Raw genomic sequence first — 15,719 nt, forward strand, 5'->3', positions numbered from 1 at the left:
ACCCTGATTTTTACTGGAGTGATACGTATCATCTTGAACAGCAAACTTGCATTATTGAATACTGTACTAGGATGACAATAGTTTGAGTCCTTTTAGGTTCTCAGGCAGAAATACTAGGTATGGCAGGTAACATTCAAATATGCACAATTCGGTGTATGATTCTGTACACACCAGTGCTACAAAATTAACTCTAGTCCAAATTTGATTCCAATCTCCTTCCATTATACCCAACTGACCAAGATTTCAAGACACATGAGTAATACACAGCTGACTTTTGTGGCTCTCCCAGCAAACATGAACAGTGCAAAGAACTTTCTCTGAATGAGCCCTTATAATTTTCCAGGGTATTTACCCTGCACCCTTTGGCAACTCTTAATAGAGCATTATAAAACTATAAAATCTGGTTTTATTCCTTAACTATGTAAAATTAAATCATTGATATTGTGCCAAAATCAACCCCTTGATCTAACCAATTCCTAGTGCATTTCCACTGATCACAAAGGCATGACAAATGGTAAACCCCACCCATTATGTCTATCAGGAACTATATGAAACATACTTCCACTCTTTATTACACAAAATTAAGGCTACATAGCAAACACTGAATGGGAACTTGTTGCGTGTTTTTGCTCAGAATGTTATGCAGTTATTATTTTCTAAAACATATATGGCTTTGGTGATTGGTGTCTCAGAGCCAAGGAAACAGCCCAGAGCAAGGCAGTTTATTCTTACTTTACAGACGTTGTGGAGGCACTCTGTTGTCACTGGCTGGTAAACCAACTCCTGGCAGCAGACACACATAAAGGATTGTTCCAGTTTCTTCAGAAAATTCTAATGTAGGGCAAAGGAATAAAAGAGACAAACTCTATTATAGTTCTTGTAAATGCCACTTATTACATAAAGATGATGTACTTCCAGAAGTTCTTAAGTCCTTCATATCTCTGAGCACAGCTTTCTAGAGGTAATCAGGAAGCAGGTCTTTAATGGCGTAATTTCCCTGCTCTTTTCCAAATCAAAGAATCATATAATCAGAGAATGGGTTTGGGTTGGAAGGGATCTTAAGCAACATCTATTGCAATCCCCCTGCCATGGGCAGGGAATCTTCCAATAGACCAGGTTGCTCAGGACCCCATCCAGCCTGGCCTTGAACACTTCCAGAGATGGGACACATGTCTCCAGGCAACCTGTCATAAAACTATTTTCTGCCTAAAGGAAAAGTAGTGACTAAACCGATCTTTTTTCATGTCTGATTTCTGACATCAGCACAGCATAAAAATACTTTTATTATTTCAAAGAAAACATGCTCTCTTCAAAAATGAAAATAAATAAAAATCCACTTTTAAATTCAAGATGGTTTTTGAGCAAGAAAAGATCTCTATTATGGCAGCATTAACCCATCCATCAAGAGCAAATTGCACAAGTGAGCCTTATTTTCTGAAATATAAGTTGTACAAATAACAGAAATGCTAGACAGTCTATATTTTGTTCAATGAGCAAGTGAGGTTTTAAGAGGTACTCAAAATTTCTTCTAATAATATAAAGAAAAGAAAAACAGTTTAAATTACACATGCAACAAACGTACTGGTCCTTCCTTAAGAGAAGCAAGTACTTCATCCCACAGCTTCTGGTTCAAGCAGTCTTCTCTGATCAGCCATTGCTGCTCTTGGGTCAGCTGGAAAGCTTCTCCTTTCCCCCCGTCTCCCATCCTCATGGCTTTGGGTGTGTTTGTAGGTTCCTCTATACCTGCTTAAGATGATGACCACCAGACACAGCAACAACAGTGTTAGTCAGAACCAATAGAAGGGAAAGACAGAACTGTTTCTATAAGGAAACATGGATTAACATGGATTACATTCATGAAATACTGCAAGCAAATTCCCACTCCAATTCATACTGCTCATCATTGTTTTGGATTGCACCACACAGTTGCACAGAAGGACATCAATTTTTTTGCAGGGCTTTAGAGAAAAAACTACAGTAGGAGTAGTAAAAAGGATTAAGACCCCTATGCCACTACTCAGTTAAGAGGATGTGCTTATCAATTTACATTAGTATTCCAAACAACTTCACACTTCTGCAAAGATTTCATGGCTTAGAAATTATAACATGACAGACTTTGCTGATGAATGTTTAAAAAGTAAAAAGAAATACCATTGTCAATTGTCCTTTTCTGGTTTCCATTACTTTGGCTGGTTGGCTCCTGTTTCACAGTTTGCTTTTTAACTTTATCTTTCTTCTCCTTACTAGCCATGGCTTCCAAATAACCTTCTGGATACTAAAATTAAAAAGCACAGATTTAAAACAAAAATCATTGGTGTACAGGAAAAACCAAATACCAAAAGGAATAACTTCTACAAGATTTTGACTACATAGTAAAAAAAAAATTACAAAATAATTTTAGAATCCTATATGATGGAGAATAATTTAAATTAGTATCTATCGTTAAGAAAGTGTAGCCAAGTTGAAGAATCTAATCCATACTCAGCTGTATTAAACTATATGCTTAGAAATTATACAAATCAGGCAGATTATGGTATGCTGTAAAATATGCCATTGCTTTGCCAAGAACAGATGTTAATTCTTTCCATCTTTCTGTCTTTCATGGATTCTGCAATGTCAAAATTTTCATGGGTAAGCCTATTTCTATGCCTAAAATACACTATGAATACAAACTTCTGAGTCACATGAAGGGAAAAATACATAAAAATGCAGTTTTTTGGATTCTCAGGCAGACTCTACTCACTTGTAAAAAATTTGTTCTAGCATAAGAATCACAAAACTGGATGCGAATTCTGATTTTCCAATCTACATATTCAAAGTAATTTACTGCTAGGGCAGAAAGCTTTATTTGCAGCTCCTTCTGCTTGGTCACTATTACAAGATTCTTTCAATTTGCAAATAATCTATAATGGTTTTTAGTATTAAAAGCTGTCACAGTGAAGTACAAAAAATGGAGCTTTAATTTACCTGATTTTTTAATCTGGAATTTGTTCACTGGAACTAAGAATGAAAACAACTGTCCAAGTCCTGATACCAACCTGTACACTTAGACCCAGCTTCTTTGACCGCTCCATTCCTTCTGAAGTCCAAGGTGCAGGCTCAACATCATCTCTCCTCAGAAGATAGCGCCAAACTAAAAATCCACATTTTCCGATTTCTGGCCAATATTTCACCACCTAAAGAACAAGATAAAATTACTGCCATGATTTTATCACAAGCCAAACACATGCATATCCATCATACTTTAATTGTTAGAGAAGAAATGAGAAGACTGATTTATACATTACTATTTTTATATACAGCAGTTCTTCCCTCAGGTGTGAAATATTTGTATTTCTTACAAATACAGCACTCTTAAAAGGCACACCCCTTTGTTTCAGTCTTTAAACATAATAAAGGCAAGGATATAGTTGGAAGAACTGAAGAAATAATGAAATCATTATTCCTGGAAAATCTCATTTCTAGGAATGAATTTAACTTGGTAAGCACATGTAAAGCAGCTTACATATTCAACCTTATATAGCCTATTACAGATTATGCTCTATTATCATTGCTCTGAGTAATTTCATTTTGGTTCACTTCGCAGAATAAACTAAAGCTAAAAAGCCATAGTAAAGAAAAAAGAACTGTTTCTTTCAAGTAATGATGAAGAACTTGCTGACTAACACATATGAGGCTTTTCAGAAACAGCTGAAGAGAAATTTTATATTGTAGAGATCAGAGTACCTTATAAATGCCATCATATCTATTGCCTTCCTCTGGGGCATATTTGCTGATCCGCCGTCCTTTTGAACTGCGCACTACTCTGACTGGTTTACCAGCTCTCCAATTCTTAGACTCTGCTCCATTTTTGTCATCCAGTGGGGCATCACAGTTAAGGGCCAATGCCCTGGAAATACATTTAAAGTCGTCATGAGCTAGATTGTTTCACCCAACAGAGTTTTGAGAGTTAACATAATTAAGTCATATGTGTTTCCCTCATCTTAATTTTCTTTTATCAAGTGGCATAGACCTTATCAGCATGTTTTTTAGCAGAATTGATAGAAGAAATGAGATCCACACTACAGTGCATGGTAAGAAAAAAAGATAGGAACACAAAATATTTTTTGTCCAGGTTCCAGATGAAAAGTCATCTGAAATTCCTAAATAAAACAAACCAATCATTTTAGACTTAATATTCTTCATTTTTAAAAATAATGCCTTCATAAATAGGATTGAGGAAATTAAAATTATAACAAAAAGCAAACTTTCCCTATAGTTATCCCCCATCAATGGACTTTAAGGCTTTTTAAGAGTGTACACAAAAGTAATGAATATGATGAAAAACACAGGGAGAAAAAAGTACATAATAACTATTCAAAAAAGCTCTAAGTACCATACCTCTCTTACATGATACTTAAAATACCTCAGAGAAGGATTTAGAATCATAATAGCTAACTCAAGGACAAGCAAACTCCTTTACCCATGAAGACCGTCTTCTAGAAATCTGAAGCAAGACAGTGTGACCAAGCTGCCAAAAGAAACAGTATTTCTACTACCACAGCCTGACTTCAAGAGATTGAAAACCCTTCAGAATCAGCAACAACCCAAAGCATGGATCTCAAAACAGAAGAAATAATATGTGTTATAAACAGACACAGCACAAGTATAGAACCTACACTGTAGAGAACAGTAAGAGATAGGCACACTATGCTAACATTAAAAATGTTTCCCAAATAAAAAGAAACCTTGTAAAACCATCTGGACAAGTGAAACAAATACAGATTAAACTACATGGAAGCATCATAATCTTCTGAATCAAAGTGCTAGAGAACTTGTATCAAGCTCAGTAAATGAGAGCAGCACGTTGACACTCCATGTGCACTAATGCCTTCAAAGTTAAGTAGTTTTGCCTGTGGATTTCTCACTTGCTAGGAGCAGAGAAATGCTGACAGTAAGGACTCCAGCTTTTAATTCTGTTACCCAAAACAACTTCGCTCTATTGATTAAATATGTTTGTAAAGCTATTGCTTAAAACTACTTCTATCTTTCTTTCCTCCTTGTTCTTGTTCTTTTTCACATCATATACCCCCTCCCCCTCCCTTTCTCAGTAGCTAAGTCAGACTTTTCCTCTTTCTCCACTAGACAGCTTGAAAGAATCCCTCTCCAGTCTGTCTGAGAGCAGCAGCACATATCTAAATGCAGACCTGGCAACAAAAGTTCTCAGCGACTCTCAGCATCCCACAGGTGTTCAGAGGTCAGTTGTGTAATAGATTATGCTCTTAGAAACAGAAAAGGATGGAGTACCCTTTGCTCAGGCAGGCTTTTGGAGGATGGAAAAACACTTCAAGCAGATGTCTAATTCTTCCTCAGGATATATGTTCTCTTTCAAGTACCTGTTTTGATAAAGCAGGACCCTGATTCCTTGTTTTTCACAGAAAAATATGATGGAAGAAAGGGCTAGCAAAATAGAAAATATTTCTTTCATCATGTGAAAAGGAACATGCTTTCTTCCTACTTAAAGTTATAACTGATTTTCCCACCGGAGAAGAAACTTAAAAAAAGAAACACTCAGAATTAGAAAACTTCTGCTCAAGTGTTTTGACAAAGTCCTCATTTAATTAAAACAGTCTTCTGAGGGTGACTGTAAAACATTTTCAACCAGAGGCGTGACTGCAAGCTGCAGCAGCAATAGAGCATTGTATTCCACTGACCTGTGTGTTCCTTTAAAGCAACAAAACGTAATGCTCAATAAAATGCCTCGTAGCAGCAAGAGGCATTGCTGTTTTACAAACACAGCACAGGAGTGAAAAAATACAGCAAAACGTTAGTTTTAAATTAAAGCACTACAACCCAATTCTTTGTTTTGGAATACTTCAAAATTTTATCTTCAAAACTTACCTATTCATGTGTGTTAATGTCTGATCAAATGAATGTTCTCCAATTCTTTTATTGCCAGAAAGATCTCTACCTCCACTCCCAGTGTAAGTGAATTCATCTCCTCGATCCTGTGCAAGAAGATTATCCTTTGGTTTAATGCTCCAAAGTAAAGTAACTCGATTTGGGAAAAAAAAAAAAAAAAGCAACTTTTTTTGTTCTGTTTACTCAGAGAAAAACTGTAATTCGGGGCATGAAAAACATGTTTTTAGTTTCAGTATCACCATCCTACAGCAGCTGCACCAGCACAAAACTACTGATCTAGATGTAACCTCTTCACCAAAAAATTCTGATTAAAAAAATGCCTGCCTTAAAAATGCTACTTTTGCATTTTTTATAAAGCTATTTTGAAGGAAAAAAATCTGAGGAAGGGAACATATTCTAGCAACTGGCTACTTGCTCTTGAGGTTTCATTGAGTTTACAAGAATATCATGTTTGTAAAGTACATGATAAATACCTTTCGTGGGTCACGTCACTCACTTCAGTTTGTGCAAGGAGCTCAGTGCTAATAAGCACATACAGTGCTGCCTCATGTACAAGGCAGGTGCTTCAACGCATAGTAATCCCAACTCTTCTGATTCAGTAAGAGTTTAAAATAATTTAGACTTGTATTTTGTAAGCTAAAATAATTCTGTGCTATAGTTCCTATGTAGAATTTCCATGAAATTGAAGGAAGGTTGATAAAATCTTTTATCATTAATTGTGAAAACAGTCAAAATCTGAATACACAAGTTAAACCTGTATTTCTACTTCCTGTACAAAGTCTGTCACAGAATTTCATATTACTCCTGGGAAATTTATGTATTTCCAAAAATATATAAATGTACACACTACACATACATTTATTGGGTTATTCCTTTGGAGATGTATATTTGGTATAAAGCGCATTAGCAATTGTAGAAAATAAACACTTAATACGCAAATAATGTTTATATGAATTTTTATAGCAAAATTCTGAACATCTACGCAGTAATAAAATTCAGTCAATTTCTTACCACTATTAAAAGTCTGACATAATTTAGGATCCAGTGCAAGACTGTTACACATATTTCATGACTGACAACAGCAGAAAAAGAGAAAGTTAGAGAGAGAAATGCTGGTTGAACAAGGCCATAGATAAATTACAGAAATTAGGTTAGTTTTATTTTGTGTAGAGAAAACTTAACAGAAATTCGGCTGCAGTTATCTGCACATAATAAAATGCAAGTGAAGTTAAAAAGTATACTCAAAACCTAGTGAAGACACGTATAAACTCTGGTATATGCTTTCTTAAAACATATTTCTATTCATTCTACTAAATTAATCTTCAAAAACCAACAGAAATGGCATTGAGTTCTATTAAGGACAGTATATGAAACAACTTTAAAAGACCAACCAGACAAGAATAATTTACTAACAAAGGTTGTAAAATAAATTGCATAAAATAAGGTATCACAGAATTGGAATTAATCACAGAGTATGCTTCATTTTCCAGTGACTGTCAAACACAATGCACAGACCACAGAAAGATGATCCTGATAATAATATGAACATGGATGGATTTGCTTGATCTATCACAACTGTTCAAACAAATAAGAAGCTTGTGACAAGTTCAGAAAAACAGAGAAGCATATCTTGAGAGGTCATGAATCCAGAATAACCTGGGTTTTGTAAAACATAAAGAAACAGACACATGTTCATGATGTGGCAGGGTGGGGAGGGCTGTTAAGGCAGTTTTTAATGTACAAGCAGAAGTAAAGTGAAAACAGAAGGTGATTTTTTCCCTCTTCTTGATTTTGAGATACATACTGACATAACATATATATAACAATGTAAAAAATAAATGAAAGACAGAAACACTTCATATGAAAGGAATATGGGAAAAACTATTTACAAGACAGGACAGGTTCTTAACAAACTTTTATTTATGAACTACCAGGCTGTTGATAAATCTTCATGATTTATGAGATCTTCATGAGACAGAAGTATGGAAAAAACTTTTATTTTTTGGCATAACAGAAAAACTTAAATCAAGGACAAATTGCTATAGATTTAAGCAAAAAAAAAACTCAAGAGAGAATTTAGAAATGCAACTGCATTCCTACTTGCACACACTTCTCTGGAAACTGGGTTAAATGTAAATGGCCTAAACCCAAAATCTTTCCACCATCTTCAGAGAAAGACTGAGTGGTTCTCTAGTGGTAGTCTAACTACAGGCAAACTGAAAACATTGTGCTTGAAGAGATAGTATGGCTAGAGGGCCTATGCATACATGCTCACCTCCTGAACATATCCCACACTTCATAGGTAACATTTGCTTCTCTTTAATTAACAAAGTGCTCTATGCAGAAATAAAGAACTGGAAATCCAGGGGAAAGAAAATGGAGAATAAATGGAACACTTATGGAGCATAAATATCACAGGGCAGGTTACAAGAGGATGACTTCTCTTAACATCCTCCAATGTAAGTAAGACTCACTGCTGCTTTATTTTCTATATGAACTATAATCCCTTATTTCATATCAGATATATTAGGGGGGAAAAAAGAAAGGATTGCAGGGAACAAAGACACAGTTGCTAGAACTAAAAGAAAATTACAGAGATTTTGCCAATCTTGCCACTGGGTTGGATGAAGAGAAATGGGAGGACATTTGAACTTCTGATATAAGAGCAACGCTGAGACAGAAAAGGAAGAAAGCTCAGGAGAACTCGTACGTGCTTGTAGAGAATGAAAATCAAAACTGGCAAGAGTAAGTGATGCACATACCCAGTGTCCTTAGAGTGCAATAAATGTGGATATGAATGCAGCCCATGCCAAGCAGAGGTGAAATAGGGACTCTGGTACTCCGCAGACATAACAGGAAACCTGCAGTACCTACTTCCATTGGGTTTATGGTGTTTTACTTTTAAAGTGAAGTATGACAGGAATATTCACAGCTTATTATTTGGGATGATTTGAGAGTAATGATTCAATAAAACAATTTCTCAACAGTTTTGAGTTCTATCTCTAGATAATACAGCATCTTCTTACCACCTACAATAACTTTTAACTGAGAGCCAGTGTGAGACAGGTAAAGCTATTTTTGCCTCAAGAGGATCAGAAAGCAGAACTGAAGACAATAGTTCAACAATTAAAGAAAAAATATGTCAAAAAGAATTACGATGTCTGTATGTTTTATCTTACCTTTTCCCTTCTCTTCCCAGTCTTATCTTGTCCATTCCCTTCTTCCTACATTCTCCCCATTTTCTTACCTTAAAATATATAATTCTGCCATTTCTCTTCTGCTTTCCACAGCTTAATTCCACTTCCTTGCACCAAAACTGTCTTTCAACAGCTAGTAAAAACTTTGTTATTCTGTCTTAATGCCTTCTGTATGTCCCTTTTTCTTATGTTGTGTCCGTAAAGTTATTTCTTAACCGTCCTGTTTGTTAAGTTTGATCACATTATAGAGCAAATGAACTTCAGCCACAGTAGCATTGACCCAGTGTCTCATACTGAGGCATATGAGTGGAAGACAAGCCTGATGCTCTAGTACTACAAGCCAGTCAGCCTCAGATGGCCAGAACAAGCAGACAGTCAGTTGGATAAAACTATACTCCATTATCCAATGTTGTTATGTAATCAGCTGTAAGTCTAACAAAGAAATAATGTAGAATGAAGAAAGCAAGATTTAGAGTTCCATTGAATCATTTGACCACATTATTTCTATGGATTGCTTTTATGCACCAGCTGACAGGGACATTAGCTACTTCAAGTTACTAGAATATCAGCTATTTCAAGATAGCTCTCAATTGTTTTGTCTTTCCATGAATATCTCTGCTATTATGCTCCGATTCCAAAGTTTGGTCCCAACAGATAATGCAAAAATTGTATTTATCAGTAATAGGCTATCATAAACACAAACAGATCTTCCAGATGAGCTCAAACCTTCAGTCTGAACAATGAAAAAAACATGTCTTATTGGCTTTCTTGATACAAGAAATCCCTGAATATCATCACTTCTTCAATCCCTCAATTCATCAGTCTCACCTCAATAAAATGTGATGAATAAAAGCTAAGAGTTTGATTAAATGATAAAGCAAAATAAAAAGCATTATGGCTTTTAAAATGAAGTTATTAAATCCAAGTCAAATATTACCTATCGAGCAATTACATTTGAAAGCATTGTCTTTCCCTTGTAGTAGGGATATCTGAAACTGAATCATGTCATCATTCATCTCCATTAAACTCTCTAGGCATAAAGTGCTGACAGAATAGGTCTGCCTATTGTGTAATTTATTTTTGGTAATTTCATGGTTTAGCACTGCAGTAAAAGGTGCCAATTGAAAAGGAAGGGCTAAAATACAAATTTAATCTGTAAATCAATAAGAATCCTTTGCATTAAATGCAGAGCCTGAATAGACCTTCATTGGTCTTTCTGAGTCTTTCCCACAACTGCCCCTGACAGCAAGAAGCTGGCAGTTTCATGGCACATTCTACCACGATGAAAACACTTCACCATTTTAATGCTCACCAATCTACATGTCTGAACAGTAGGAAAGACAGCTTCAAAGCAGGAAACAGCAGAAGGTGGCTAACTGGTGATAGAAGCAGAGCAACATTTTAAAAAATCAAAGTCCTAGATAACTACCATATATGAATCCCTCTTTGAGGTTTTTCTTACTCCTTTCCATGTTCAGTGTCAAAATGGCGGATTACCAGACTTTTAAAACCAAACATTAGTATGTAAATAATTCAGGCTATACAGTGTGGATTAATTATCTTTTGCTCCATTCAAAATCCATTCTGACTTCGAACCAGGTTCACCAGAGAGCCTTTTCAGGTCAAAGGCACTTTCCTGTAGTGGGAGTTTACTTAGGAGATACGACAGTTCTTAGAGACAACATTTTTAAATTATGCTTATCTTTGACTCTCAGCTTGAGATCCAAAATGGATTGGTTTTCTGAGGGGAAAAAAATTCTGCAATCTGTATGAGTAATTTAATTAGCCCACTATAATTCTAGTTAAAGCAATGCATGGAAAATCTAAAATAGACATGCACTTCCTACTAGACATTAATTTAATGAAGTGGTTTGTGAATGCTACATTCCAGGCACTGAATGTGTTTGGTACAAAATATCAACATATCTAAACAATGAGTATATTGCCTGGGGTCCCTTTTGAGCCTTTAGAGTAATTTTCTTTTGTCACCTCAGCATCTTTTATAAGAAGATGTGAATGACCACACCAGGTATTACTCTTGAAGAGATTCTGAATCCCAGTTCAGAGATTTCCCATGCACAACAACACTTACAGAAGAAATAATTTTTGTTTGTGTTAAACTAGAGCACACCACACAATTAATTTATCATCTTTACAACACTACCTCAACCCAGCAGAAACATGCATCTTGAAACTTTTGACAATAAACAGCAGTTTCAACCAAATACATTAAAACAATGACATAAAATAAGAGGGCAGGTTTTCAATACAGAAGTTAAATTTCTTCAGTTGCTTGATTTGATGAACAGAAAAATCATAATATGTTCATCATGAACACTGTGATTGTACAATCAGTGCTAACATCCAGCATCTAGGCTTTAAATGTTTGTCTATTCTGGAATAATTCTTATATTATAAATTACTGAAAGACTTCTCAATTTCTTCAGCTAATGTTCCCGTTATGGTTACTATCAAAGAAATACCAGGAGATGAGTAATACTAACATATTCAAAATATAAGCTAACTATAGGTAAGCCATGTAACTTGTCACTAAAATTCAAAGTTAACCCTTTTCAGGAGTGAGATTAATGTGCAAATATTTTATATGCATGTAATTAGAAATGAGAATAAAACTTCATGTGCAAAACAATTTCACCTAATGCTCATTTTGTATGCTATGACTGTACCTGTTCTCAATCCCGAGGGCAGATCTGACAGAACTGACAAAACTTGTTATTAATGAGCACTCCGATACATCCAGAACATCCCAACTTCAGCAAAACTGGAGACAATTCTGGGTCTCCAGGATTACAGGTTTCTAAAGGCATGGCATAAAAATGTCACGATCTGGAAGTTAGGACAGTAAATTCTGATTCCTGCAATGTATTTTTGCTATTATTTTACCCCAAAGTGTGACTTTGTAGATTTAAAGCCATAAGAAGAGCACCAAGGTGACACACATCAGCAGCGTGCATCAATAGTGCATAAAGTTTACAAACATACAGTATTACACTCTTCCAAAATGCATTTATTTCTCAATTTTATAAAAACTTACACACGAATACCTTTGTCATACCGCTGAAATTCAAGTAAGAGTCACCTCTCTTTTCTGGTACTCATACAATAAAATTAATAGATGTGAGAAGAGATTTTTGTCTGTATTTTTATTTAAAAGTTTCACCTGTCAAATTCATTAGATACTGTACTTAGGAGGCTCATAAGCACAGAACTTAATTTTTATGTGTATATTCTTACAGGAGCTTCATCTCAACCTTTTCCAAAAAAACCCATGGAAAATGGAAGTAAATTGGAAAATAAAATCTGGCATATGAAAGATGAACAGAAGAAAAACTAATTTTAGTAATGTAACTGGGAAAAGAATCCCTTGCATTATTAGTTTAGAAAAGAGAAAAAAACTGACATTCATACAAGTTTTTTGGGTATTTTCTGCAACATTTCTCCCTTACTATGCCTTTTCAAAATTATTTATGTCTTTTAGACTATGACTGTACTTAAGTGTCTACAACAACACATAGTCATAACATCTCTCAGGTGAACTGAAAAGACACACAAAGGATCCAATTAAGTTTATTACCTATTTTGAATTGAATAACTACCACCTCAGAAATAAGGAAACATCAGTATCACCACCAAAAAGAATAAAAAAGGAGTCTGCAGCATCCCAGCATAGCAGATACAACTACTGCACCACAGTGTTCTTAGGGTCTGAGAGCTTGGGCTGGGGTAGACTCTAAGGACACCATATCGGAACATCAAGTACCTCCACATGCCACTTGTTCAAATAGAGACACACACTCCTTCAGAGGCAATATTCTGCAGCAGCAGCAGCAGCAGCAGCAGCTGGTGGATGCTGTTGGCAAAGAATATATTACATTCTGATGCTGTTTCATTCATATGCTTATTTTTTTTCTTCAGTGCCCTTTTCCTTGTGACTGACAGCTACGTGTTTAAAAAAAACAGGTTGCTTACTGCATTATCCTTCACCTGATGCATGATTCAAAACTCCATCTGATGGACTGGAACTGCAGGAAGGGATGTACCTTGTGTAAACATTATTTAACTGAAGAAAACAGTAATCTCTTCATAAATAAATGTTGATCAACACCATGAGATGAAAATTGAAAGCAGTTACTGTTTTGTTTAGCAGCATAATTGATTTTGTTGTTCTACTTAGATGTTAACATCAAAGCAGAATTTTTCCCAGCACCTTATAGGGATCATAGTACAAGATTCTAAGACTTTGCTAAGAAGTTCTGAAAGTGCTTATTAGGAGGAGCCAAGAACCTTCAGAACTTCATAGTATCAAGTAACTAACACAAATCTTTGATTCTTGCTTCATTAAAATAAATGTATCGCATATTTAGAAATACTGTTTAGAATGTAATAAAATCATGACCAAAGCAGAACATAAAACATATTATTTGCATATAATTACACTATCAGATTTGCATTATGCTAAATTCAGACACCAAAAGCATACTGAAATGTAACTACCCTAGGCAAGGTCAAAGCCAGCTGCAATTGATATTTTGTTTGAACGTAAATCTGAGCAAAAGCATTCTTCAGGTTTTTCTCTCCAAAATACTAACTACTTAATTTATCAGTAGTACAGTCATATCTGCCTAAACATTAGTTTTAGAATAAACAACAAATATAACTCTATATTTACAGACATTGATACATTTGATGCATCAGAACAGCAAGACCATTGCTCGCATGAATGACATACCACTTCATCTTCAAATCCCCCAGCTAGTACGAGTGAATAAGCTCCATCATTGCTGCGTCCATGGATTCCACCAACATGGGGCCTGTGAACACCTGCTTCACTCACCTGCAAACAGAAAAAAGCCAGTTTCTAGCAATTTTTTTCAAAGACCCAGTCACCTACAACCACTTATAGCAATAAATTTTCTGCTTAAACTATGGTACTGAGGTTTCTGCGTCAACAGTTAATGTAAGATTGCCATTAAAGGTGGGAATTCCACTCTTTTTTGAGGAAGAAAAACTAGAAGTAAGAACACCCAGAAAACCAGCAGGACAATGTAGGACAGTAGTGACACTGGAAGACGTAATGGTGCACTTTCTTCTTTAGGAAAAATCTCCAAGATTTTTTCCATAAGCACTACCTAAGACTGTACTCATTTGCAGAGTTGTTTAGAACAATTCAAAGCAGAAGGAGATCTGCCAGTTTGGCAATATTTTTTAATTTTTAATCAAAGAAGATCCCAGGGTAAAGATTATTTTGCTAGGGACTTTTAAAGTAACACACTGTAAATGTAACCAGCAGAGAGGAATATTATCACACTGCCCAAAGAAACAGAAGAAGCCATTCCAACACCCTATGGATCATAACTCTCTTATAATGAATGTTCAAGTAATCTGCAAGCTGACCACCTGAAAGCTGCAGCTGTATCATAATCTGGCAACATCATTAAAGCCTGCTGGAGCATCTCTCCCACAAAGACTGATTTAATAATGGTTTCAAACTACTGATTATTAAAAAGAAAACCCTCACAAACAACCTTTATGAACAAAAAAGGGACTCTATGTCAAATTCTGCCATTTTCTCAGTATGTGATGCCAAAAATACTGCTAATAGAAGGAAGGTTTCCAGCATAAAACCTATTACGATACTTCTTTCTACCTTCATATCTTCTTTTGGACCTTGATCTTGCCTGTTTTTCTCATTCTGCTTCTTGCACTCCTGAACTCCTCTTCACGATCTACACTTCTATAGTTTTAAAATTTTGTAATACAATACATCAAAGATTCAGCTAGTCAAAAATGCACTGTTTAACAACAGATTAGAGCCGTGTACAGTATGAAAACTATGCAGGGACACAATAATACTTCCTTGCACAATTTCTCAGCATCCAGCAGTCTGTGACTTCCTACACCACTTAAAACCTTGGATTCATAGTATTGAAAAGATAAAAGAATTCACAGTAGTATCATTTGTCATATGAACTAGTACCACTATCAGTCACTTTGGTGTGGACACCTGACATTTTTTTCATGACCACTTTACAAAATTTGACACTACAAATTTGAAAATTTGACATTACAGAAGTATGTATATTGGTCCCACTTTTTTTATACTGTGCATTTTATAATCATCTACACCCCGCAGAATTTTTAACATTTTCCAAATGAGTGAAAACCATTCCAGTCCTTTAATCATCCTGATTACTGTTCATAATAATGTATTTTATTTTCCTTATTCTTCATTTTATGATAATTTAGTACTTAATTTATTTTTCTGATGACTATTGGGTATTAAAATGAGATTTTTTCAAAATTAACTTTTAGAATATCTCTTTAATTAAATTAAATAACAAGAAGTGCTGAAAGCCAATTACAAATAACGTACTTAGAACTGTTCCCAGCCCCATGTTTACTATCCACAACAAACTTAGCATGCTGTCTCATTTAACTTTATCAGCTATTTGCCAGTTTTTCCAGACCATTTATGAGTATACTGAATTAAAAGGCCCCACTATTGCACTCCTCTTTCCTGTTGTATCAAACATCCTTTAATTCATTCCTCCCTCCCTTCTTTTCATTTCCAGGTTTTATCAATTAAATTTAGGTTTCTGG

At 35.3% G+C, this 15,719-nt stretch overlaps 1 protein-coding gene across 2 annotated transcripts in view; it reads right to left on the reverse strand.

Moving 5' to 3' along the window:
* UHRF2 (ubiquitin like with PHD and ring finger domains 2) overlaps positions 1-15,719 on the reverse strand; it is a 78,663-nt gene that overhangs the window by 1,398 nt on the left and 61,546 nt on the right. The window contains exons 9-15 of one of the 2 annotated variants that reach the window (XM_085042218.1): positions 13,849-13,953; positions 5,881-5,987; positions 3,727-3,889; positions 3,039-3,176; positions 2,152-2,275; positions 1,583-1,743; positions 733-831 (exon numbers count right to left, since the gene is read on the reverse strand). In XM_085042218.1, the coding sequence (XP_084898344.1) occupies positions 733-831; positions 1,583-1,743; positions 2,152-2,275; positions 3,039-3,176; positions 3,727-3,889; positions 5,881-5,987; positions 13,849-13,953 (897 nt within the window). Of the gene's footprint in view, positions 1-732; positions 832-1,582; positions 1,747-2,151; positions 2,276-3,038; positions 3,177-3,726; positions 3,890-5,880; positions 5,988-13,848; positions 13,954-15,719 lie in introns of both variants that reach the window. The other variant, XM_085042217.1, reaches the window with a different exon arrangement.

The sequence above is a fragment of the Lichenostomus cassidix genome, chromosome Z (genome assembly GCF_008360975.1).
Source record: "Lichenostomus cassidix isolate B80296 chromosome Z, HeHo_3.0, whole genome shotgun sequence".
In the NCBI taxonomy this organism is placed as follows: domain Eukaryota; kingdom Metazoa; phylum Chordata; class Aves; order Passeriformes; family Meliphagidae; genus Lichenostomus; species Lichenostomus cassidix.